We start from the raw sequence: 27,169 nt of genomic DNA on the forward strand, positions 1-27,169 counted from the left end.
TCCGATCAGTTGCCGTGCAGCTCAGCTGCAACTTACCCGTAATGGGCTTCACGCACGATGTGCAGCGCTTGGCAAACAGTTCGCCGAAGCATTCGGCACAGTAGGGTTTCTCGTCGCGGCTGGTGAAGCGCTGCCCGGCCAACGTGATGTTGCAGTGGGTGCATGTGAAGCACTCACGATGCCACGGCTCGTTCTTATAGGTCACGCCACCCGAGGTGATTACCTGCAATCGAACAACTCGTTAACGGGCAAATACTTTTGTAAATGTCTTCAGGGTATCTCCAAATGGAGCACACCCGACTAGAGAATGCTTTCTTGTATTTTGCTCACCTTGTTACACTTGATGCAGCGCGTGGCAAACTTCTCCTCGTAGCAGCCAGCACAGTAGATCTCCTGCTCGCGCGGTATAAACGACTTGGTACCAATGGCCGTCTTGCAGACGCAGCAGCAGAAGCAATTCTCGTGCCACTGCCGGGTTTTGTATTCCATTTTCTTGGTACCTGTAAAGGAGAGCGAGACATTAGACAAATCAATTTCTGGCAGCCTTGAACTTTGTGTGCCCGCCCGGGTTACACAGTCTATTAAATAGCCCCAAATTCCCGACATATTCAGGCCAAAGCCATCACAGAAACTCAATCAGAATTCATATTGAACAATAACTAAAAAAGAAAATAACAACAAAAGCCAATAATATTATTATGTGCGAGTGACATGCAACTGTCAAAGACACAGCCCATGCCCAGCACACAGCCCACCTGCGCCCCGAGCTGTGCCTCGACTTCGCATTTTCATAACGATTAATGCAAAAATTATTCAAATTTGCGAGTCTCGAGAGACATTACATTCATGGACTATATATATGTTAGATAGATGGTTTCATTAGTTCCCATATAAAAGTGTGCACAGAAATATGTTTATATTATTTATTGCGTGCTCAAAATTTGTTGCCAAATATGTGAGCGAAGCGAAAACTTTTGCTGGGTTCACTGACTGCCGCCCATCACTGTGCCAGAGAAGGGTAATTGACTGGAATAATGTCAGGGCAGATGTTTCTATTGTTTTTCTTTAATTTTAGCCCACAACAACAGTTCGTATTTTGACAAATTATGGCGAAAATAATTTGACATTAATGCACGACATATTTACGATGTCCACATAAATGTTGAATATCTCCAGAGAGTCGTGCATAAACTTAAAGAACTCATCAAGATCAAAATTGTAGTATTCCTAAGGATACTTAGCTATGAACTTTCTAACAATGATACATAAATGTCTAATAAATATCAGAGTAAATCTTAAAGAAATTAATTTATTATATTCCTAAAGCTAACTCATATATGTTTTATCGAAAGTGTAGAACTCTAAATTCCAACTAGTATTTATACATATGTCTCATCAAGATTCGCGTGGAATTCTTCGGTTAAATTTAGTTATTTCCCTTAGGTTGAACCACATAATTCCATTATTAATAAAGTTGTTCATATTAGCATTGCTTATTCTTCTTAAATACTATAATTTGTTGAAAGAAGAATTAAGAAAACTCACATAATATTTAATATTTTCTTATGTCTAGAAATACTGATTACCAGAACATGTTTTCAATTCAATCGCACAAAAGCGGACATTTTAAACATAAACTTAACTTTAACTATAATAGCATATTATATTTATTAAATAAGTATTTTTTTAATTGACAAGAAGGGGCATTGAAAGAACGCAGCCCCTTCCTACTTGCGAGCAACAGCTGCTTAATCATATCATTTGTCTATTAATATTTCTTTCAGTGTACTTATTTCTTGGCTCCCATTACTCATCAGGCCAGCGCTGGGCCCAACGAAAGCTGCGATGACGTTATGGAGAGCTGGCCGCAGCATCTTCGGCTAAACCATGGGGGCGTCTATTTTGTTTTGGTATTTTACCAATTTGGCAACAAGTCGGCCATTAAATGGCCAGTAATATTGATAAATTATGATGTATCGCTGGATTTAATTAACATAATTTACGGGCAACATGCGCGCAACATGTTGAGCACTATTTTACCTGCTTTGGTGGCACGGGGATCGCCCAGGCGGCAATAGTCGCCGAGGGAGCAATAGAAGCTGCGATTCTCCTCGACGGCGCTGGCATTTGGCAGGAACATGCTCAGCACGGCGATGTCCTCGTTGTTATCCTTGGCCTTCTTGATGCGATCGGCGCCAATTGTCTTGCTTTGCAAATGCAAGCGCGACTTCATTCTGGCGCTCAGCACATCCACGTCAGTCATGATTGATCGATTGAGCTTCCGCTATTTTAACCAGTGAGTGAATTTCTTATTTCAACTGCAGCACAACCTAAAGTGTCAGAGCCGACGACTTGCAACTGGCCTAATAAGTCACGACTTGAGCTAAGTTTTTTTTTTTTTTTTTGTTGGATTTTGGCCAAATGGTCTTAGCTTAGGCTAAGATGCCATCATCAATTTGGTGCACGGGCAACTGGGTCAGCTGAGCGCCGATCAATGCTCTCACCCAAGAGCTGGTGAGGGGGGAAAGGGGCACAAACCAGTTGCCAGCGATGCAATCTAATGCTAAGCACACGCACTTCAGCTAACCAGCTAATCGAACTCGACCGATACTCTATAAAAAAACAATAGGGGCTGACAAATTTGGCGACGTCGGGTCTATCTCGCTTTGCCTTCAAGGCAATGACATCACTAAGCCCCGCCCGACCAAAAAAAAAAAAAATAACAACACACAAAAATTGACTAGCTAAGCAACAAGTTTCATTAAAAGTTAGAGAATGTTTATAAATAACAACGAGAACAGCGAGACAACAACAACAACAACAACGGCAACAATAATGCCTTCATAAATCATTAAATAATTAACTTTTTACACAAAACAAAAGCAAATAAATTGCTTGAAAATTTCAAGAGCGCGTGCGCAAAGCTGAGCGACAGGAAATTGAAAGATTTGCGCACAGGAAATTCAGTCAGTGAATATGGCCAAGCAATTAAATCTGATCAATTCTGGCCCAGAAGTTAAGCCCAATTCCGTCTTCTGCTTCTGCAAGTCGCAGAATAAGTCGAGCTTTAAGAATTTAGAAACAAGAAATTTTACAGCTTAAATTTAAGCACAAATTATATTTGTAATAATTTCATTTTACTTGAATAAAAAGCATTTTTAACTATGTCAAGATCATTTGAAGTTTATATAAAATTAAGTATGTATTGTGCTTAACTCAAGAATTTTTGTCTTGATTCTATCTCAAAAACTTACAAATTAGCTTCGTTTGCTTCTATCTCTCTCTTTCTCTCTCTTTCTCTCACTCTCGATCTCTCTCTCTCTCTCTCTCTCTATGTGTCTCTCTTTTTCACTCTATCTGCCTATTTCTGTTGCTCTCTCTCTCTTTCTCTTTCATTGACCCTCTCTTAGACGCAGCGTAAGGTTTGCCTCTCTCTGACTCTTTCTCTTGCTCTCTTTCTCACTGCCCCCCTCAATTTCCCTCTCACTCTCTCTCTCTCTCTCTGTTCAGTTAGCCTCAGTGCTGCACTCAAAAGGTTTGCCTTTTTCTCACTCTCACTCTCTCTCTCTCTCTCTCTCTCTCTAGAGATAGAGTCTTCCTCTCTCTGCCTCTCCTTCTCTGAACAGTGAGTCGCAGCGCAGCGCAGCATTCATAAGGTTTGCCTCACCTCTGCTTGTGGTTAGCTTTTGTTGCTATAGCACAACGTCACATAATTATAACTAATTGAAGCGAGCTGGTTGCCAAGCGCTGCCAAAGACTTCGCCCACAACTTGCCACCAAAACGCCCACAAGAAAACACTGAGAGACGCCGCCGCCGCCGCCAGCTGAGGTCAAGTGTAGATCTGAGCTGGAGGCGACATTGAAATTCGCCAGCCACTCGGCCAGGCTGTGTGTGTGTGTGGAATCATCTGAGTCCACATTGACAGCCAGCTGTGATCTAAGTGGATTGATTGATTGATTGCGGGCTTTAGACAATGCTGACTGACTGACTACGTGGCCCCCGAAACAGCGCAGAAATGGAAAGTGTCACAAAAACAAAACAAAATAAAAAAAGCATAACGCGTTCTGCATTTCTAAACGACACACGAAATTTTTCACAGTGCTCAGCGAAAATTGACGCTGTGTGCGCGTTGACATTGCGGGCGGTCGTCGCGTGGGTTCGAATTTCAATTACTCCAATTTAATTTATAAATTAAAAAAAAAGAGGTCTTTTTACTGCTGTTAACATGCATAAACGGGCATTTGCTGCATTATTATATCACACAAAATGTGCTCGAAAATTGGAGTTTACATGCAAACTCCTGCTCGAATATAAATGGCGAAATACGATAGAAATGAGAGCATAAAAAAGTCGAATTTAGCTTAAAGAAATTAAATGCCGTGTTTCTTAAAATAAATTGAGCAAAAGCAACTCACAAAAGATAAATCATATATATCAATAAAATGTACAAAAGACTGGCTACTTTGCTCAAACATAAATGGAGAAATTATAGCACAAAATGTGAAATCATAGCGAAATAAGAGACAAATGAAAAGGACGTTCAATTTTATGTAATTAACATAATATTGAGAAATATGACAACAGAGCCCGTATATTAGCCAAACGCTAAAACTGTTGTCAAAGCTGGGAAAGAAGGCAATATCACGAACTGAATCGTGTAAACCCATCAAAGATGTCGCTTTGTTTGGCTCAGTTTGACCCGCCTGTGCAAATGTCAGCGGCTGCAGGGCATAAGAAACAAAAAACAATATAAAAAAAACACACACACATACACACAACTGCCGTGTAGATTTATTAGTTTTGTCAGATTAGTACGACAACAAAAATAAAAGAGAAATTTAAATTGGAATTGAAATTTGTTGCTGTTGTTCTTGTTGCTGTTTTGTGGCTAGTTTGATAAGCCGAGCGGCAAAAACCGCACAAAAGCCAAATGACATTCGATTCATTTGTTTATGTACATTTATATATATAAATACACATATATCTGCTTGCAGTTGAACACCGAGATACAATATCAAGGGCTTGAGACAGTTCGATTTATTGGTTCGGCTACCTTTTGCTTTGCTTTATACGTTTTTCGATTAATTACAGCGCTGGTTTTCGTCATAATTTCAATGCGATTTCATTTTGATTTCGATTTCATTTCAATTGGCATTCAATTGCAGTGCCAACAATAAATAAATTTATAATAAAAAAAAAAAAGACGACAGAAAGAAATGCCAGCTCAAGTGGGCGACCTGCCACAGCTCCCTCTTGGCGTGCATATTCATGATAGTCTGTGTGTATGTGTGTATGTGTGTGTGTGTGTGTCTGTGAGTGTGCCTTGCTGCTTTTCATGTTTTCCATTTAGCTCTTTAAATGTGGCACACGTCGATGTCGATGTCGATGCTATCGCCGCATTTTTTAAATGCAGCCCAAAAAAAGCAGCTCAAATTCATTTCCGGTTTTGGATATGCAATTTCTAAGCGATCTCCAATTGGAGCTGCGCTGTCTCCAGTTGGCCCCCCCCCCCCCCCCCCCCACCCCCTGCTTATTAATATTTAATTTTATTATTAATATTGTTGCTGTTGTTGTTGCTTGTGCTGGCAACATGCAGAGGTGTTTAAGCTGAATATTATGCAATGCCTGTCAAAACTCATATCAAGTGTCGCCAAAAAAATTACAGAAAAAAATGCGCATACGCCCATTGTGCGTGTGGGCTGAAATATTGCGCATACGCCAGATGCAACAGCGTGAACTGTTTCATATCAGTTGCAAGTTAACGTCGCCAGTTGCCACTTTTCGGCGGTGCTGCTGCAGTTGAGAAATTGTTTACAAGCAAAACATTTCTTTAAACAAATTGTCTTTGTTTATGAGAAATGAAGTGAACTAAAAATTAAGTGCGGATATATACTTATTAATGCGCGTTATAAATAGTCGAACAGCTGCTCTGTTTACAAGTAATTATTATCGGACATGCAACACGTTGCTTTTTGCACTGTTCAAAACTGAAATTCAGTTGGGGTCAACACTCGGTTTACGTCCGCGGCACTGGCCAAGCGCTTTGAAAGCCGTTTTGAGACTGAGAATAGCCGACAAAAACAAAGAGCCACAACGTAAACAAAAACAGTCGCAGCCGAGGTGAGTTGAGGTGAGTTGACTTGAGCTGAGTTGAGTTGCAATCGAGTTGCGTTCAGTTTGAGTGGAATTGAGTTTGAGTTCGAGTGAAATCTGTTGACTGAGACAAAGATCTCGTCTTGTTGAACATGGCACAAAAGACATAACAAGGCTGGGGCAAGGTGCCATTTAGGCTCCTCGGGCAATTATGAATTATTTTGACTGACGGAAACTGGTTGTTGCTGCCACCGACTGACTGACTGACTGACTAGCTGACTGACTGATTGACTGATTGACTGACTGATGCTTTATGCAGTTGCTCAGCTGCAAGTCAAGTGCCCGGACATTGCCACGCCGGGGCGTTAAGGTGAGCCGCTCGAGGAAGCCAGCCAATGCTGCCGCCGTGTGGGAAGCTGCACTCACTTTGCATTTATCGAGTGGTTGGATGGTATATGGGAAATGCGATATGGAAATGTCAACGGAAAACACTTTCAAATGCCCGCCCAGTGGCAAAATTGTGTACATAATATGTGACATTTGTTGCAGCCCAGTTGCCTGCCCCCCATTTATGGCAACTGACAGACAGACAGCCAGCCCTAAAGGCCTTTCTCCATATACGGCACATTGTATCGGCCGTGTTGCGTTACGTTCTCTGATTAATTGTTGGCCCCAGACGGAAATGTCTAGACACGCGCTGCGTGGGCTTTTTGCCCGGCTACCAGTAAACAAAATCAATTGAGCTGCAATAAAATGGTTAACTACGCTGCGCTTGTTTTTATCTGCAATCAATTAGGCAATTAAGCAATTAAACTGCCAGCTGCTGGCTGCAAGTGGCACATCGAAGAAGTTGCAATTGCAAAGCGTGAGATAGCCAAGGCAAACCTACTCAAAAAGACACTCAGTGTGTTTAAATTGCTTGCAATTTACAAAAGGTTCTAGCGTGGAGTATATGAAATGAAATTTTTTCTGTTAATGCATATCTTAAATAAAACTTTTTGAAGACACAAAAAGTATACATTTACTCTTATATATTATTATGCCCATTGAAATTGGTTGATAAATAAATGCATTTAAAGACCTAGTCGAGCATTTTCTAATAGATAACTTCTGTTGATCTAACCTCTTATTTGTCATATCTGAATAAAAACCTAAATACAGTTGATTGTTTCTCAAATCAGCTTAACGTTAGTTGTATACCATAATTTGCTTAGTTCTGCTCAGTTCTAGCAAGTACTTCTGAGGAACATGCCGCAGCGCTTGAATAGAAACAATAGCCATATATAAAAGCATTAATTTAATTCCACACGCTTATCAGCGATCTTTAATAATAATAATAATTTTTCAACACGCTGCGTCTTCGGCCAAGCTATTTAAATGCCACAAATCATATACGCAGCCAACGCAAAAAATAAATTAAAAACAAGTTCCATTCCATTAAAAAGAAAGAAAAAAAAAAAAACAATTCATATATAAATTTAAAATTTTCTGATGAGTCAGAGCATCGAATTAGACATATGCTTTAATGTGGATCCATCTGCCGTGCGGCTGTCTACGCAATTTGCCAGCCTTTCGCCTGAATTAGCATAGATGACATAGTAGGCAGATGATGCCTGCTCCGAGCCTGGTTAATTCATGTGATTTATGTTTATGTGGGTGCAACTTGTGGCAGGCAGTTTGACAATTAAAAGCCAATTTTTAATGTTCACAATGAAATTAGCAATTTAGCAAATTAACAAATACGTTAGGTATTTGATTAGACAATTAGTTAATGCCTGAATTGGCAATGCAAACGACACTTGTCGTAGCTTTGACTTACAGGCAACACCTTTGCCAAACAGAAGTAAATATGGCTATATTTTCATATTCATAGAGATGTCTATTCAAATGCCACTCGGATTGGCAGTCGAGCGTGTGGGTCGCGTTGCTGGCATTGATCTCAGCTCTGGCCGCGGGTTGCAGCTTATTTAACTGGCTCCTCTCGTAATTGGCAATGTCAACGTGTACTTCCAGCAACAACAATAACAAACAAGCCCCATTTTGGGCAATGCCTGCAATTGCGGCTTATAAACGGCCACGTTCCGCATTGACAACGAAAGTATCTGAGCCAAATTTGGAGCGTGCTTAACACTTCATTGATATGAGAATTGGATGGCGTTGATCTCGTTTTGTTTATCTCAATAAATATATAACACCATATGCGTAATAAATTGTTTATACCCTTGCCGAGGGTATTCACATTTTAATATGTCATGTGTGACGCATAAGAGAAGATATTTTTGAACACACAAAGTAAATATCTTTACTTGATCATATCAATGCAAACAAAGATGTGTTGACCTATCGCAGGAATCACGAGCTTAAATATGCTCTCCACATGCTTACGCCCTTGTAACGGGTATTCACATCTATCATGCAATTTGTAACGCTTCGAAGAAGACATGTTGGACCCCATAAAGTATATATATATATATATATCTAATAAGTATCTGCATCTATGCAAGTTAGTTATCAAACAATATGCTCTCCACACATCAGCATAAGAGTATTTAATCTTCGGCATGCTGTATGCAATTATTCGTTCTTATTTTAACTGGTATTTGTCTTAACCAACACTTATTTGCACAACGCTCCAATTGAATGGAAGTCACACAACTGGGCCGCTTGTCATATTTAACACCTTTTGTTAGTCGCCCTCCCCAACCCGCCAACAATGTCGTCCACCTGCGCGGGTTCAGGGCCTGACACACAGACGCATCTGGCATCTGGCACCTGGCCGGGCTTTAGCCGAGCAGCTGGTTTGGGTTTTAGGCTGGCCGAGTGGGTAGCTCTGGATGACAATGAACTTGCATTTGTGCCGCCGACTGACGTCCATCGAGTCGCTGACTTATGTCTCGAGCATCGCGAGCAGCGCAAACAAAAAACTTGGACACAAAGTGCTCGTAACGCGCAAATTGCAACTAAGTCAACGTGTAATGAAAACAGATATTGGACATTTACGTTCTGCTCTAAAACTGGCCCGCAGGCATCATCGTACGTTGCACGCACTCAACTGTATCAAGTTCATTAGTTGAGCACAAGCAACAGATAATACGACTTGAGATATACCCTGTAATTAGTTTAAACATCTTGGATCTCTTGTTTTTCATTATGATTAAAGCTCAAGTTTGAGCTTTTAATTAATTGTTATACCATGTAACCAGTTTAAGCATCAGTAAAGCTTTAAGTTGCTTTATATAATCATTAGTAATGAACTTGAAAAAGCTCAAAGCTCTTCCTATATATCTTAAGGCCTTTCTTGACCAGTTTAATATTCTGTCAAAGCTCATTTCAAAAATGCACAGGACTTGTGATTTTTTCCTTTAACTGCGATTAATTGTACTTAATTAAACTTTTTTGAGCTTGCATAAGCTTAAGGCTTCTCTTTAACTATTTTTTTTGATATACCCCATTTGAAGTTTCTTAAAGGGCATGCAAAATGCGCGGCTGTTATTTATGTTTATATGGCAGTGCACATTGGAGATTTATGGAATGTGTCGCCAGTTGGCAACAAATTGCCCTGCGAGTGCAATTAATTTGACATAGTATTAAGCACACACACCAAACATGTCATTTCACTCCATTCCCCTCCCCTGCCCTGGCCACTGCCACCCACCCGGCAAACCGGTTGCAGCCTCATCACTTGTCTTAGTTTTTATATTATTTATAAAGCTCCCGCAAAGTATGCCACATTCGGGGGCAGTTGTTAGCTCACCTGCACGGAACACTTCGCCGCAGCCATCGCAACGGGATGCAAACTGCGAATCGTAGCAGTTGCCGCAGTAGATCTTATCGGCCTTGGCGCCAAACTGCTTATCGACCAGGTTCAAATTGCATTTGAAGCACAGGAAACAGGCCTCGTGCCAGTGCTTGTCTTTGTAGGATAGATCCTGTAGAGGGGATAACAATTCAAGTCAACTTTATTAGTAGATATAGTATAATATACGAAATAATTAAATAATTATAAAAGAAATTTTTAATATTTTATGATAAACTCATACTCAGAGCTAAACTTAAGATATGGATGAATATCATGATATCGATATATATAAAATTATTTAAAGATCCATTTCATATATGCATTAGATGATCTCAAGAAAAAACAATTTCGAATTTATTATATTATACTAACTGCATATTTTAAGATCCATTCAATATAAATAAAAGGTGATCTCAACAAATATACAATTATTGATATATATTATTATACTATCAAATTATTGCATGATCCAAATCGTATATATAACTACTGTCTTGATGATCAGAACAGAAATACAGTTTCGTAAATATAATACTCAGTATTAATTTTTCAGTTAGTTGATCTCATATTTGCTTGTAGAGTAGAGCTCACCTTCGAATCGATGCCAATGATCTTGTTGCACTCCTCGCACGTATTCGCGAACACATTCTCGTAGCACTTGATGCAGTACGGATGATCGTCCCGGATGACGTAACGCTGTCCGGTGAGGCTCTCGTCGCACTGCCAGCAGCAGAAGTGTCCCGAATGCCAATCCTTGTCCATGGCCTTTGTGTACTCGCCACTGAAAATTAACTGCAAGGCAAACAAAAACAAAAGCAATGTAGACTTAAAAAAAAAAATGAAAAGGGAAGCACTCCATAAACACAAAAAATAAACAATCAAAAATTTGATATCAATGTAAAGAGTTCATTTGAGTGTTTGCTTTGTTTTCAATTTGCGTGTGGGTCAGTGTAAAATGTTGTATCTTCTCATATAAGTAAATATATTTTTGGATAGTATATGCATGTTTCTGTGGCAATACTCTATAGTAAGTATGCATGTATACACTTGTTTTGTACAATTTTTCGGTTTTGAGTTTTGAGTTTTCTTATTGGAATTTTGAGTTTTGTGTGAAGTGAACTGTTTGTTTGATTTGAACTGTGGTCTTTATGTTGTATGTGTTGCATGTGTTTTTTGTTTGTTTTGTTACAGACATATATATACATATATAGTCACATATATAGACAACGACAGCTGCATGTGGGTACCTTTTAGTAAACAGTTTTGCCGAGGAAAGAAGGTAGTAAACGTGTCGTTTTGTACAAGTTCGAGATATGCGAGTACTTTTGGATAGTTTTGCTTGTGATCGATATATATATTTTTGTGAGCGAATGTGCATGAGAAATTCAATAGATAATAATTTCGACAAATCGTATGATTTCTAGCTGAACGAGCATACAATACATATATACGAGTCTTGCTGGCAAGAAAAACTGACAGTTGAATGGCAAAAATACCAGCATATCAGGCTAAATGGAAACCTAGACCATTCTGGATGCTTTGTATTTTTTCATTATTAATTTTTGTTTTTGATTTTTTTTATTTTTTTGCCCCTAGACGAACTGCCACAAAACTGAACCACACGTAACACGTTCCACCTACCCCCTTTCCTCGCTGGCGGCATCGACCTCGCTGATTTGCACTTCGGATTCGCGACGCTTCGACGACTTCTTGACCTTCTTCGTTTTCTTGGTTTCCGTAACCGTTTGCATAATTTCCACGTCCGCCATTTTGTGCCACGCGCGCGCGTTTCTCGTATCTAGACCCCAGCAAAATATAAAAGACTTGCACTCTGTTGACCGACTGAACTTTCGAAAATGATTATTATACTATGTCCACGTCTTGCAGGTTTTATGCCGAGCCAGCCGCAATTTTCGCGCAACGTTTTGAGCTTTTCCGAGTCGTGATGCCAACTGGCGCGATTCTTTCACAAAATATTCGAAATCATTTCAGAACAAACAAAAAAAAAAACGCAAGAAAAAAAAACTGAATACAAAATCTCGCGGCGCGTTGCGTGTATCTAGTTTCGCCCCCGGAGGCAAGTGTATAAATAAAATCTCGGGGAGTGCCGCAGAGCGCCGGCGAGCAACGCAGCGCAGCGCTGAGCGCAACAGAGAGAGACTGATCTGGGGCAGAGACAGAGAGAGAGAGGGAGAGCAGCAGCCAGTCTCTCTCCCTCTCTCACTCTCTGGTTAACAAATTACCTTAGACAATGGCCAAGCACGCTAATCATTAATCACATTATTGAATCGTTAATGCAACGTCAAGTTGGCAATATCGTTTGTTATATTTCATGCACAAATCTATAAATATATCAAATTTGCAGGTGTATGTGCGTGCGTGTGTGTCTGTGTGTGGCACACACCTGCAACAGCTGCTGTGCACGTCATTTGCGCACACACACACACACACGTAGCCAAAGAGATACAAATAAGCATTTTCGGAAAATTCAGTTTTCCTTTGTTGTTGCCTGGCGCTTGTGCACACGACACACAAGTCACACACACGCACACACAGACACACAGACACACATACACACACACACACACACAAACACGCACACACGGTCGAACTTTCGCTCATTTGGAGCATAAATTCCTTGATTTTGTGTCTGCTCCCGCTGTCTGCAGCAGCTATTCCCGCACTTGCAACGTCGATCTATATAGATTTTTAATTGATCTTCTCGGAAAAAAACGGCGTCATGGGGGAGGGGGGCTGCTGGCCACAGCGTGGGCCGTATATATGATTAATTGTTACAGCATTTTGGCACAGAGACCGCGCATTAAAATGCCAATGGAAATTGTAACATGAAATTGCAAACAGCTGCAGGGAAAACACAAACTGGAAACAGTTCTGGAAATTCTCAAGAGAACACACAAATAAAAAAAGATGAAAATAAAGTAAAGAGAAATAATTATAAATCATATCATCATAGTGTATACATAGACGAAGATAAATAATAGGAGCAAAAGACCTGAAGCCAGCTAAGTAAATATTTTAAATTAATACTTGTTATGATATTAAAATTAAAACTTATAATATTAGCTAAATATGTATTAAATCATTTAATATTAATAATGTAATAATAATAAAGCAATTCAAAACAATAATGAAAAATATTAATTAGGTATTTTAATAACTATGATAATAATTACATATGAATATTAATTTAAAAAATAACAAAATAATATTGATGAAAATAAGAACAATAATAATAATTATAATAATAATTGCGCAACTAAGAACAATAAAAGGAATAATATTGCTATTGAAAACAAACTGTCTTCTCAATGCTATCCCAATTTGTAAGTGCATTTGACAGCTGACAAATTCTGTCAGATGGATTAATTTGACACCAAAAGGGCAAATGCCCAAGGTAAATAGCACTGCCCATCAAGTCGAAATCTCAATTAGACATATAGCTTTGGGCAGAGACAACGCTCGCGTTGACATTTTAAAAGGGGCTAATTTGCAGACGCAGACAAGGCCAAGTACAACAAAATATGCACAAAATTATTAACGATAATATTTCTTGCATTTAGAAATATTACAAAATGCAGAAAAATTGGCAATGTTTAGAAATGGCGAGAAAACAGTTCTCGAATTCAAATGCCAACAAAAATGTTGTCTTAAGACTGTCGCAAAGCTAAAACACAGCCACGAAACTAAACCGAAACATGGAAAATAGTCTTGTAAGCAGCACAATTTTTGTTGAAGACTATTTTGGTTAGTTTTATTTACCCTTTAAATGAGAACAGGCAGAAGGAATGTTGTCTAAATATATGTATCAGACAGTATGTCAATTATATAGATGAGAGCCCAGAGGGTCTGAAGATATTCAAATCTAGCCTAGATTTTCTCATAAAAGAATAGGTTTTGGATAATCGATAACTTGAAACATTTCCAAGAAATCGATAAAAAAAAACGTTATCGAACTTGGCATAACTTCGAGAAAATTATACAAAGATGTAATTTTAAAGGCATTTTTAAGTCGGGCATTCCTGACTAGAGTTTGTATGTGCACATATGTTAAATCTAGATGCAAGTTATTCAAAAACAAAATTCTAGAAGCAGATAGGGGAAGAAGAAGAACTGAAGCTTCTTATGCATAAGTTTTATGACTTTTCCGAGCTGAATGCAAAACATATTTTTGTCGGGCATCTGTTTATGATCATATCATTAGCTGTGGCCAATGGGTATCTGCTAGTCTGTATATATTTTCTATTATTATTTTTGTATTTTACAAAACATAAAAGTAGTTTTATTACAAACGAAGCCCGCAATATTTGCGAATGTATGTCGACTAACGCGTGAATTTTTAGATTATATTTTATGCATGAAGCGAATTGCCGAGTCGAGTCCATGTGCATGGGCACAGACTAAGATACTATATAGACTGCAAATATATATATATATATATAAATAATTGCTGCTATTAATGCAGCAGACGCCGAGCAATGGAGCAGAGTGAAATGCAATCTTGTTTAATTTTAATTTGTTTTTTTTTTTTTTTTTTTTTGCCTTTGTTTTTGTTATATATTTTTGTCTCTATAAATAAATGCAATCCGCGAATCTTTGATAAAAGCTTGCGTGTTCGCGTTCAACATTTGGCGGCATGAAGGCGTTAATTGGGTCATAAATTTATAAATTTTCCAGATTATATTTTTGTATAATTTCATATTCATTGAGCGCAAACCGAGCAGCAGCAAATGGACAACTTATGGAAATGATGTTTAGTAGTCTTTATTTTTGCTATGTTTAAAAATAAATTTGATAGAATGCAAAAGTCTGCGTCTGCGAGTTCAAGTTTAAGTTTGTTGTGGAAAATAAGAAATAATTAAAAAAAAACCGAACGAGCAGCTATTAAATTTAATTTGTATTTAATATTTAAGCGTATATAAATAGAAGATCAGCTATTAAATGACATTTGGCCAATTATTGCACGCGGCACGAAACATCATCAATTATTTGGCTGGGAAATACACAGAAATACACGTCAATAAAAAGCAAAGTGTGGCGCATATTTGTATATGGCAAAAAAAAAAAAACAAATAAAAAGAAAAATTAAATTGGAAATGAAAAATGTGTTTGCTGAATAAATACAAATACAAAAGTTTTAATGAAAAGGTGTTTCATTTTTGGTGGCACAGCTAAACAAAATACAACAAAAAATGCCAACAGTTTCAACAGAATTTTCACAACAACCAGAATTTCTTAAACAAATAAACTGCGAGCAGACAAAAAGGCGACTTACAAATACCCGAGCCTGCAACTGCCTAGATTCTCAAGCAGAGCTCGTTCAGTTAAAGTCCTACACAGATCTTATATACCCGCTGTCAATTTCGGTGCCAGCATAGCAGAAAAAATATTAAATGATAAAATGCGCCAGCTCTTAAAGTACGCCAAATGTTTGCCCCACCAAAGAAAAATGAATTCATGTCAAAGACAAACTATTGAATAAGACTTTTTGGCAACGTATTTCGCATGTTTTTTTCGAGTGCTACGAGAACCATACGTAGTTGATATACCATACATTATTTTTGGTACGTACGTACATCCACATGCCATTACGCAATGTATATTTGTATATTCTTTTTTTCAGAAAACACACAACACAAAGGCCCTGCGCTCATTGCAAAAACAAACAGCTCGGTCGGTTGTACGAAACTGTGGGATACCCTGACTTCCTGAAATTACAAAAATTCTAGCTTGCCTCTAAACACACACATACATGCATAAATAAACTTATATACACGAACTTGTTGCAGCCTTCGGTGATTATAGTCCGATCGCTATGAAAGTTGCAGGGTTCAGAGTGCAAGGCTCTATCTTTTGAACAATGCATTTTCATGAACAGGGAGAGGTTTCTTAGAAATGAGTTCCTTCCATCTTCGTTTGCTTATTAAGCACCTACATATCAAATTTGATGGTCTAGCCTTCATAATCTTCGAGTTGTGCTTAAGAAATTAACTCTAAAAATCGAGTTTTAAAATTATGCAAATTGAAAGAGCTATCTCTTTAAAGCCATTAACTTACCCTTTAAGACTAATACGCTTTTTGATATTCGAGCTTCTAAAATTGAACCACTCACAAAAACTGGATAAAGCTGAATTCCCTGAGCTCCTCGTCCAAATCAAGAATATAACAAACTTTATGAGTTCGGCATTCTACAACCTGTTACATATATTAAAACATAGCCATTACGCCCCATCCTGCCCATTTAAAGTAGATTTAGGGTATAAAAAGAAAACAAATGGCAAATACAATGAAAAGGGGACCCCCCAGACCAGAGTGTCCGCAAAGTGAGCTAAACAAATCACCCGAGTGACACACTTTCCTGTTTGTTGTCATAAATAATTTAAAGCGAAACGTACAGCCACATTTAACATACTCAATTGGTAAAGAATTCTTTTCAGAAATGACTGAAAAACCATTTTTACTGTTGGCCAACGCCTAATTTGACAAAGGATATGACATAAGAGAGCTGACAGCATTATTTCAGCGACAAAACAAAAGATGATTTCTAAAAGCTGATTGAATTGAAAAGAAACGGAACACATTTCATCAAAGCAAAGGGGTTTCTCCTCGTTGGAAAAACTAGAAAATTGTTTAGTCAATATTTTAGCTGTGGCATTTTCATATTCTATTGCATGCTTTTGGGCGCCAGCTGATTTGAAAGCCAAGTGGAAAAACAAACTAGAAAGTATAAGCTGAAGGATTAAAAGGTTACAATTTGTGGTGTTAAGACAGGAATAGCTTCCAAATAAAGTCAGCGGGTTTTTCATAAGATAAAATGGCAAGAAAATAATTTGGATATTCAAAAGAAATATCTTATTATACTTTTATATATATCTTATATCTTATATTATATTATTACTTTTCTAAATAGAGACCTGCTCGGCAGAATATTTAAAGAGTGGGCTATGTCCGAAGTGAAGTCTGAGGATTTAAGAAAGATAAATATAGATATAGATAGATATGCGACTCAACTATCTTAGAATATTTAGGATATACCTGTTCGGCTGATTTCCGAATAGAGGGCAGATAGTTTCCTAAGAATGCGAATAATTAGCTGAACTAAACAACAAGGACACTGGTTCGAATCCCAGCTATGAGCTATGTGAGATGTTTGAATTTAATAATTAATATAAATTTTAAGCTAAGGCCAGAGCCTAACTAGCTAAATAAAATAAATTTTTTGTCAAAGTAAGTCATTCGACTCATCAACGACGAACGAGTCTGGATTTCAGGCAGTCTTTAGGGTAAGGTTCGTGTTTTGCAACTACAACTTAAGGCAAAAGCTAAGAATAAAGTGTAATTATATCTTCACGGACATTTCGGCATAGCTAAAATACAATACTTAAAAAACGCTTCGAAACATGACAGTTTAAGTATATTGCGATTGTTGGCTGACAAGAGCATTAAAATAAGAACCATCAAATGACTTAAGTGAAATGCCTCGGAGCTCAAAACGATGACATCATGAGACCGAATTGAACCACATGCAAAATGGGCCAAAAATGTATAGTATACATATAAATATGCCATATAGACTAGTTGTATATATATTATATGGCCAATTGTCTCTGGCTGAATGTCAGTGCACTTGGCGCATGCATTTGGGGAGCATTTGTTGAACAAAGTGATCTCAATGCTAGGGCATTTTTTTTTTTTTTTTGGCAAAATCGAGAAACGAGAATCGAGAATCGAGGAGAGAACACGCAGAGATACAAATAGATGGGAAATATTTTTAGCAGCTGTTGCGCCGGGTCGAACGTTGCGTCAGATGCAGTTTCTGAATGAACCGATTACAAACTATATTCCATCATATATATATATATTTATTTATATACATATATATATATGAATATACTCATATGTTTATTGTGCGATAAGCTAGATAAGAATCATTCGATATCATATGCGACACAATCATAATAAATAAATAACAATTCAATAGAGCTCTCATTCGATTTATAGATCGTTCGTGCGTTTTTCTGGGTCTGGTCGTTAGTATAATACATGATTCGGCTACCCTCAGTCTGGCGGAGTGGATGCTGGAACTGGTACTGGAACTGGAACTGGAACTGGAACTGGTACTGGAACTGGGTGCAAAATAGTCGTGCATTGTTTTTGTACAGCGTGCGCATTTTGTGTGCTTTGTTTGGTTTTGGACTTATGAACATGTCTATAAGAAACAGATAGAAATCGAAAAACAAATGTAAGTGTATAGATTATTCGTGGTAAAAATTTGTTGCGTGTGCGCTAGCTAGAAAAGCGGATAGAAATTGGCATCCTTGAGTATGTCAAAGCTGTCCACAACGGAGCGCGCAGGCGCAGCTGTCGCCGCTGCCAAATCGGAGCCGGGCGGCTCCTCGATGGATGAAGCAGGTGTAAGGCACAAGCTGTGCCCGGCACTCAGGCTGGCCAGAAGATTCTGCTGCGTGGAGGCTGGCGTTAGATTCGTGGAAGCCGACAACGTTACGGGCGCAATCTGGGCCAGCGCTTCGGCCAGGGCCACATCGATGTCCGGCTCGGCGGGCTGCTCCTTGGTTGACTTCTTGCGCTTCTTGGTTTTCTTTTTCAGCGCGCCATCTTCCGGCGTCTCGAGCTCCGCAATGCCCTCCAGCGCCGCCTCCGGCAAGAGCCCGACGCTGTTGCGCGGCGAGAAGAGCGCGCCGTTGGCCTCCTCGTTGGCGGAGCTGCTCTTGGAGCTGCGTCGTGAGCGCACCTTGCGCTTGGTTGGCGTCTCTGTTGGGTTCTCGGCATCGTCTCTGGTCGCAGAGGAACGTCGTTTGTATTCCTGGTTGTCGGAGTCGTTGTCGTCGCGCAGTTGCTCCTCCGTCTTGGAACCCTTGCGCGTTTTTTTCTTGCTTTTCTTCTTTTTCGGCTTCTCGCTGGGCGCTGCTTCTACTTCAACAGCTGTGACCTCCATGTGTCCGCTCTCCTGCTCGGGCAACGTTTCCTCGGCCACAACGGACAACAACTCGCGCTCCGGACTGCGACTGAACAGCGTGATGCTCTCGCCGCCGAGGCTATAGCGACGCAGATCCAGTTCGCCACTTGGTGGGAGCTCGTAAAGATCCAGTTCCTGTTGCTGATCCTCTGCCTGCTCCTCTTCCTGCTCCAGCATTTCCAACTGATCCTCGCCTGTCTGAGGCTCGACTGGGTCATCCTCGCCCGCATCTTCGTCCAGCTTAAAGTTCTTGCGCCAATTGTACTCCCGCTTGGGCTTGTAGTTCAGATCCACCTCGATGTCGTCCTCCACAATGCCCGCTGGCAGCTTGGGGCTGTAGGCGTAGCGCGTGCGCAGACGCGCGGATTGGCGTGCCGCTACCTGGGCATCGCCCAGGTAACGCATCTCGGTGTCCCGGCGCTCGCCCTCGAGCAGTCCCAGCGAGATGTCTATGTCCCGGTGCCTGCTGCCGCTGTCTTCGGATCTGTCCAGCGCCCGTGTCTTGGCCCACAGCGCATAGCGTTCGCTATCCGAGCCAGATTTCTCCTTGTCCGATTCGCTTTGGTCGGCACCTTCCGCCGGCAGCTGCTCCTGCACCATCGTCTCGAACTCCCTGAGAATGCCGCTCTGTTTGCGATTCTTGACGGCATCATTGTAGATTTGCTCTATAAAGGAATCCGGATCGGAGTAGGCGCCGCCGCCCACAGCACCATCGTCCAGGCTGTAGTCCGCAAAGTCCTCCACATTGTCCACTTCCTCCCAGTCGTTGGCACCGCGATTCGCATAGCGATCTGCATTACGTTCGGCCTCCTCGCACTCGGATGTGTCGTGATGCGATTCATCTGTCGGCTGCGTGCGCTCATTGTTGTCCGAGATGCCCTCGTCCAGCTCAAATTCGTATTCATCGTCGTCGGCGTCGTCGCCGTCGTCATCCATTCCGACCACCGTCTGTCGTTCGTCCTCGCTGTCGTTGCTGCTGTAGGCATCCTCGTTGACCGGCTGCTCGCCGCAAATGTCAAACTTGTAAATGGCGCTCGTCTCATCGAACTCCGCCGCCTCCGCCTCGGCGGCGAGCACAGCCCGTGCCCAGGAGCCCTCCCCAATTTGCTGTTTGCCTGAACTCTCGAGCAATTCGCTGCTTTCATCAAAGTCCAGCTCAAGGCTGGCCAGGTCGTGCGTATAGAAATCCTCCTTTAGCCAGGTTCTTTTGCCCGTCAGGGAGCGCACTTCGATCTGTGATATATAGACGCATTCATCGCTGGGATACTCCTCGACGGGCTGCTCCTGGGCCAGCGAGTAGCGCCTGAAATGATGATACTCCTCCGGCTCCAGATCCGCATACGGATCCAGCTGCATTATAGCCGAGTCTGAGGCGCGTCTCTCGCTATCCAGAAAATCGGTATTCAGATAACGTGAAAAGTTCTGAAAGTTGACACTGGCGGCGGCCAGCTGATCCAGCAGCTGATCCTGTTGCTCCCGCTTGGCCGCCTCGGCATCGATATTCCGCAGAGCATGCGCCTCCTGCTCGTCCCGCATGGGCGAGCGACTCTGGCTGCGCGAACGCTGAAACTCGGCCGTGCGATGCCGCAGATCATCCAGCTGTGGGGCTATGCCCAGATCGATAGATTCACCCACGTACGTGGAGCGCTTAAAACGCCCGGACAACGCCTCCTCCTGCATTCGCTGCGTATCCTTGAGCTCCTCGGAGAAGCTACGCTCACTGTACTCGTTCGTCTTGGGCTTGGCGCCCAGACGCTTCTCGTTCTCCACGCCGCTGGCGCTGATCAGCGAGTCGAGAATGGCCGCCTGCATCTCGCGCTGCGCTGCGGCCTGCTCCCGGGCCGCGGACAGTTCCAGCGTGGGCGAGATGGAGGGCGAGGGCGTACGCGAGCGCTGAAACTTGAAGTTTGGCTCCAGCTCGCTGCCCAGGTCCACAGATTCGCCCACATAGGTGGAGCGCTTGAAGCCAGTGACATTTAGCTCATCCTTCAGATCACGCACCGCCTCTGAGAAGCTGCGCTCGTAGTCGTAGGGGTATTCCGATTCGTCGACACGCAGCTCGACCTCCTCGCTGGCATGTTTTAGCTGTTGCAGCGCCTCTAGGTCGAGGTCACGCTGCTTGGCGCTGTTGGCCAGCAACTGCTCCAACTCCGCGCTGTGCTGACGCAGGGTTCTGTTGTCGGCGCCTTCCAGGTTGAGCATCAGCTGAAAGTCCTGCTCAGCTGCATCCGCGCCGGGCGACACGGAGCGCGAACGCGAAGGCGACAGCGAGCGCATATCCCGACCCGTCGAAGAGCCGGGCTCCGGTGTTGTAGCCCGTTGCTGCAGCTGTTCGAAGAAGGCATCGTTTTGGGCTATCAGCTTTTCCCGCCGGTTTTGCAGGCTGTGCTCTAGATTGGCGGCACTGGGCAGGGGCGAGCGGGAGCGAGAGCGCGAATGCGAGCGACACCGATTCAGACGCAACTGCTCGAACAGCCGGGCCATCGACTCGGGAGTATCCTCCGGCTCCTCCGCGGGCTCCTCCTCCGCCACATCAATCGATATGGTGGGCAGGGGCGGAATGACTGGAGGTGGCGACACCGCCGCCTGCTCTTCCCTGAGCTGCTCGCGGATTTCGTCGTTGTGCCGAATGCGCTTCTGTCTTCGGCTTTCCAGGCTGCGAGCAATGTTGTCAGCTGTGGGCAGCGGCGAGCGGGAACGGGAGCGGGACTGGGAACGATCTCGGGAATTGGCACGTTCGGCGCGCATAGACTCCACAAAGAGACGCATCTCCTCGCGTGTGGGCATTGGCTCCGGGCTGTCGTTGGCTGCCTCAGCCATGTCATTGATTTCGATAACAGGCTGCGGCAGGTCGACCTCCGAATGAGCCTCGGCATAGCCATTGGTTGCCAGCTGCGCCGAGTTGTCGTGCTCCTGCTCGCCGCCAGCTTGCGGCGGCGTCTCGTAGACCATGGGCAGCACCTGGCTGCTGCCATTCTGTAGATCGTCGGCCACATTCTGCAGCTGCAGCTGCTGTTCGGCTTCATCGGAGATGGTTGCCTCCAGCATTTGCAGCACGAGCTCGCAGTTCAGTTCGCCGGGGCTTAGGCCCTCCTGGCTATCGTCGTAGACCTCCAGGATGTGCGCCTCGTCCACGTCCATGCGGTGGGCGACGTTCCTGGGCTGCGGCGAGGGATTGCGTGATGTGGAGCGCGAACGCGACGGATTCACAGATGCCGTAAAATCGTAGAAGTCGCTGATGCCCTCCATGAGCAGACCGTATTGATCCCGCCAAGGCGCCGTATCCGGCTGATGCACCGCGATGCTGGGCGGCGGCGGCGGTGACTGGCTGGCCGTGTGGCTGGCTGCCGCAGATTCGCGCCACCGCTCCTCGTAGTGATCCATTTCATCGATGCGCGGACTGCGTCGCAGGCCGGGCGAGCCGCCTCTCGACTGCTCCTCTGTTGTTTGAGAGGTTTGCAGCTGCATAAGCAAAGCCGGAAGCGAAAGCAAAGGCATATGAAAGGCAAATGGAAAGCGGTTAAAGCAGCTGAGGATTCGAATTAGGGCCAGGCGTGCGTGCGGGAGGGTTAACCAAAGCCAGAAGCACTTACATTGGACTTAATGTCGCCGCCGCTGGGCTCCGACTCCGGCTCCAACTCCAGCTTCGTGGCTTTCACAGCCTCCGCGCTGTCCCTGTCCTGGTGTGGCAATTGGGAATTATTCGACATGGATCCACGCTGCTGCTTCATTCGTCACTTACCAGTTGCTCCTTGGAGCGCTGCTGCAGCAGCGTGTGGGCCGCCAGGGCATTTTGTTCCTCCGTCGCGTGCTCGAAGGAAGACTCCTTGGGCGTGATTTGCGCTTCGTCGGGCACCTCTTCGCCCGAGGCTCGTCTCTCCAAATCCAGCTCCTCCTCGTCAATGGACAGGGCCTTCTCGCGCTTCCAGAACTCCGTGTTCTTATAGGGTTCGGGCAGCACCTCGCCCCAGGGATTTGTGCCCTCCTCGCCAAGCATTTCCAGCGAGCCGCTCGCATCGGTCGCCGGCATCACATCTTTGGCTGGGCTTCGTTTGTGGCGTCTGTGATGGGGTTTGACGCGCAGCGCCGGCTCTGTGCTGTACTTGATAGGATTGTAGTCCGCCTTCTCGCCATGCCTCAGCTCCTCCTCCTCCAGCGAGGTGAACATCTTCAGCTCCTCGTCGCGTGAAGCGCGTGAGTCACGCGATGAATTCGAACTGCCGCTCGATCTGCGCTTCTTAAAGGCGCGACGCCGACCCGAACCATCCTCACGCAACAGCGGCCGACTCTTGATGCCATCTAGGGAGCGCAAGTAATCCTCGGTGTACTGGACATCGGGCACATAGTCCTCGCCCTCGGGCTCCTGGCGCTCCTCCTCCGTCATCTGGTGCGAACGATCCTCGGACAGCTGCGTGCTGAACGAGGATTGTTGGCTGGAATCGGGCTCCACGGAGGAGCCTTCATCGGAGACGCCCGGAAACATGAGAGTCTTGGAGCGGGCGTAGGGCTCCTCGGTGCCGCCCGTTTGGCCAAACTGCGTCTTGACCCGTTGCACGATCAGCGGCTCCTCGATCGTTGGCTCCTCGAACCGGGGCGGTAGTATTTTCTTGACGCACGGCTCCTCGACGACCGGCACCATGCCAGCAAATTCCGCATCCTCCTGCTCCCGCGCCGCCTGCAGCATGCGCTGCTGCAGCATCACCATCTCCTCCTCGGCCTTCATGAAGAGTCGCGCATTCTCCTCGATCGACTTTTGTTTCCTTTCCATGCCCGCTTGGCTCGACGCCTGGCGCCGGGACTGCTTCAACACGAGCGCCTCCTCCTCCAGCTCGCTCTCGGTCGCGCTCAGCTTGCGCTCCCGCTCTGCGGCCAGCAGACGCTCCACAATTTCCGCATCTCGCTGCGCCTGCTCGGCGTCCAGCTCGAGCAGCTTGCGCTCTGCCCCAGCCTCAGACTCTTCCTCTTCTATTTTCCGCTGTGCTGCCTGTCGCTCTTCTTCTGCTTGCTTGAGTTTTCTTTCATTTTCCTCGCGTTCGTGCTGTTCTTTGGCTTCTTGGCGTTCTCTTGCACCTTCTTCCAGTTCACGCTGTTTTTCCGCTTCTCTCAATTTTCTTTCATTTTCCTCGCGTTCGCTTTCAGCCTCTTGTAATTTTCTTTCTTTTTCCTCGCGTTCGCGTTCGATCTCTTGCAATTTTCTTTCATTTTCCTTTCTTTCGTTTTCAGCCTCTTGCAATTTTCTTTCATTTTCCATTCTTTCATTTTCCTTTCTTTCGCTTTCAGCCTCTTGCAGTTTTCTTTCATTTTCCTCGCGTGCTCGCTGCGCTGCTTGGCGCTGCTTTTCGGCCTCAATTAGTTTTCTCTCATTCTCGCGCTCTTGTTCTTCCTGCTCGCGTTTCCTTTCGCTTTCCTGCAACTGCCTTCGTGCGCTCTCCTCCGCTTCGGCTCGGCTCGCCTCGGCTTTCCTGCGCTCCTCGGCCAACTTGTGCTCCGCCTCGGCCAGCTGTTGGCGCGTCTCCTCCTCGATGCGGCGCTGACGTTCCAACTCCGTGGCTAATGCCTCGCGCTTGTCCACGCGAAAGCCATTGCTGTAGAGGACGCCATCCTGCATGATGTTCTGGCCGCCGGCGGCTGCCTCGCGTGCCGCCGCCTCGGCCAGCTCCTTGTCCAGGCGCTCGCGCATACGCGGCAACTCCTCGGCATCGGCAGCGGCATCGACTAGCTCATTGCTTCCTTCCGGATGCCGGCACGTCCAGTGGTACAGATGACGCGCCACAAAGGCAAACTCCAGAGCGCCCAAATAGCCAATCAGCAGGGAGAAGATCAGCTCCCCAAAGCCGGCGAGCGCCTCGTCCGCAGCCATTCGCGTTCGCTTGCGTAATGCGCCGAGCGTCCAAAGAGTATATCCCAGCAATGCAATGCCCTGTCTGTGTGTGTGTGTGCGTGTGTGTAAAATTCACCACGCACTCACAGACTCACTCACAAGCACTCGAAACACTCGAAGCACTCACTCGGTGATTAGGTAATTCAATTAAAATTTTATGCCACGCGAAAATTTGTCGAAAATTCGTTGTCACAAGCAAAGTTCGCATATATTTCAATTTCTTCTTATTTTCTTAAAATTTTTTCTTGAATATTTCATATATATAATAGATTTATTTTCCTTTGCACACAGTATTCACTTTTGCCAGCCGGAGGGCAGCTGAGGGCGGCGCCGAGCTGCAGTTGTTGCCAGTTAATCGATCGTCTTGCAACTGATTAATGCGGCCGGGACTAAGGGCCGATACGACTGAGGTGTGATTCACAAACGGCCAAACGAATGCCTCGCCGCAAACAACAATCAAAACAGACAGACAAACGAGCAGAGGCGCTAATTGGCGAAACGGGGCGTGGCAACGGAGGCTTCTATTTTTTGGCAAACGAAATTGGCGAACAGAACCGCGCGCGGTTTCTAATCAGCGCGCCATGTATATGGCGAGTGATTTTTCGAAACGGCAGCCACAATGAATACACTCACAAATTCACTCACACACACACTCAAACTTATATGTGTATGCATGTATTTTTATAGAAAAATATTTGTTTCACATTTTGCGTTTTTGTTTTCCCAGCATTTTCGCATTTGTTTCGTTACGCTAGTCATTTTGGCTATTTATGTTTTTTAATACTTTTGTGCGGCGAGCGACCTTCGCCATTTGCGGCATGGCCAATGTCGCGGCGAGTGTTGCAGTTGCCACGCAGCTGCCATAAATTTAAGTGGCAACAACAACAATACTGGCAGCTAGGGCTGCAAAACTAACAATAATTTGTTTGTGGTTCGAGAAAATAAAAGCCTTTAGCTTCGATTTCTCACGTACATAAAACCAGATTTTTGGTTCAAACCCTCATTTGTCAAACCGTTTTTGAACCAATTTGGTTGAAACCCTTTGAATCAGCTTGGTTTGAACCATAAATTGTGGAAGCGGGTTTGAAAATTTTTGGTTTACAAGTTGGTTTATCAATGCGGATTTGAACAAGTTTGGTTTAAACCTAAATCAGGTTCGATTCACTCTAGTTTCAACCAAAGTTTGTCGAACCCTGTTTGAATATGTCTGATTCAAACCTTGGTTTGTCAAACCAGGTTCGAACCAGTTCGAGCTATTTTCGCTTTGCAGCCTTATGTCCAACATAATATATTTTAATCACATTAAACGATGCACAAATCGTTGGCTTTCGGCATATGTATCAGAAAATATAAAACAAACACAATTTCTATTTTTATAAAATTTTCTTTTTGTTTTTCTCATAAATATCGAGATAATGTGCCAAAAATAAATGGGTCGCCTGTTTGTTTGCTTGTATTTGTTTGCGTCGAAAGCGAAAGTGTGAGACAGCCGCAAGAAAATCATACGAAAATTGCCTGACAGAGCACCTAAAAAGAGGGCGTGGCAGAACCATATGCCATATATTTATTAGTCTCAATGGCAAACGAATGGGCTTTAATGGCATAGAAATATAGAACTTATATTGATGCCAACAGCTGATTAGCACGAAGTTCTCTTAGACTGAAATATTATCAAAAGATGTTCGAGCGAATGACAAGGACACGAACTTACAATTTTAAAGAAAATTATCACCAAAAAAGGCTGTTTAAGATAATTAAATCGTAAAGCTAATATTGAAAGAAATTATTATGTGATTCATTTGCAAATACACCGCAAAAAGAGAAAACAGAAAATATTCGTAGAGTCGAAATAAAATTCTTAAAACTGAGTAACTAAAAACTAGCAGACTAGAAAACCTATCTTAATTACTGATATAAATGTGTATGATATTTTTAATGCAATTTAAAAAATATATAATAAAAACAATTTTCTACAATTTAAATATGCGCAAAATTCAATTAACCTATAATTTAGCTCAAAATTGATTAACATTTGGGAAGAGATTATTCACCAAACATGTCTCTGATTGAGCATAAAGAATGAAGAGTGTAACTTTGATTATAGATAACATATTTCCACAGAATCTTCAAAGTATATGCAAATATTGCTGATATTATATCTTTGATATTTTAGGAAATCTTGAGAGAAACCTTTTATAAAACCTTATATATTGATAATCGTTGCTGCGTTTTTCGATTTCAAAATAATTTTAACATAACATAAACAACCAGCACTCTGTTATTAACACGCCGTTAACATCACTTTAACATTTTCAGCATTAGCATAGGCAAATCATGTTAATTCTTAAGTTCTGTAGCCTAATAAAGCACAGTTCGAAGGGACACACGTAAATCAAAAAC

The 27,169-nt window shown here is 43.2% G+C and overlaps 1 protein-coding gene across 8 annotated transcripts in view; it reads right to left on the bottom strand.

Moving 5' to 3' along the window:
* The window catches only part of Lmpt (four and a half LIM domains protein limpet), a 68,748-nt gene that overhangs the window by 1,127 nt on the left and 40,452 nt on the right, over positions 1-27,169 (bottom strand). For 3 of the 8 annotated variants that reach the window (XM_032435255.2, XM_015175399.3, XM_015175397.3), the window contains 4 exons: positions 10,485-10,685; positions 9,849-10,023; positions 331-500; positions 37-223 (listed from right to left, as the gene is read on the bottom strand). In XM_032435255.2, the coding sequence (XP_032291146.1) occupies positions 37-223; positions 331-500; positions 9,849-10,023; positions 10,485-10,685 (733 nt within the window). Of the gene's footprint in view, positions 1-36; positions 224-330; positions 501-2,040; positions 2,285-5,894; positions 6,057-9,848; positions 10,024-10,484; positions 10,686-11,534; positions 11,844-17,794; positions 22,351-22,481; positions 22,569-22,630; positions 25,413-27,169 lie in introns of those variants that run through there. The other 5 variants (XM_032435254.2, XM_002046646.4, XM_015175398.3 and 2 more) reach the window with 5 other exon arrangements.

Source organism: Drosophila virilis, chromosome 3 (assembly GCF_030788295.1).
Source record: "Drosophila virilis strain 15010-1051.87 chromosome 3, Dvir_AGI_RSII-ME, whole genome shotgun sequence".
Classification (NCBI taxonomy): domain Eukaryota; kingdom Metazoa; phylum Arthropoda; class Insecta; order Diptera; family Drosophilidae; genus Drosophila; species Drosophila virilis.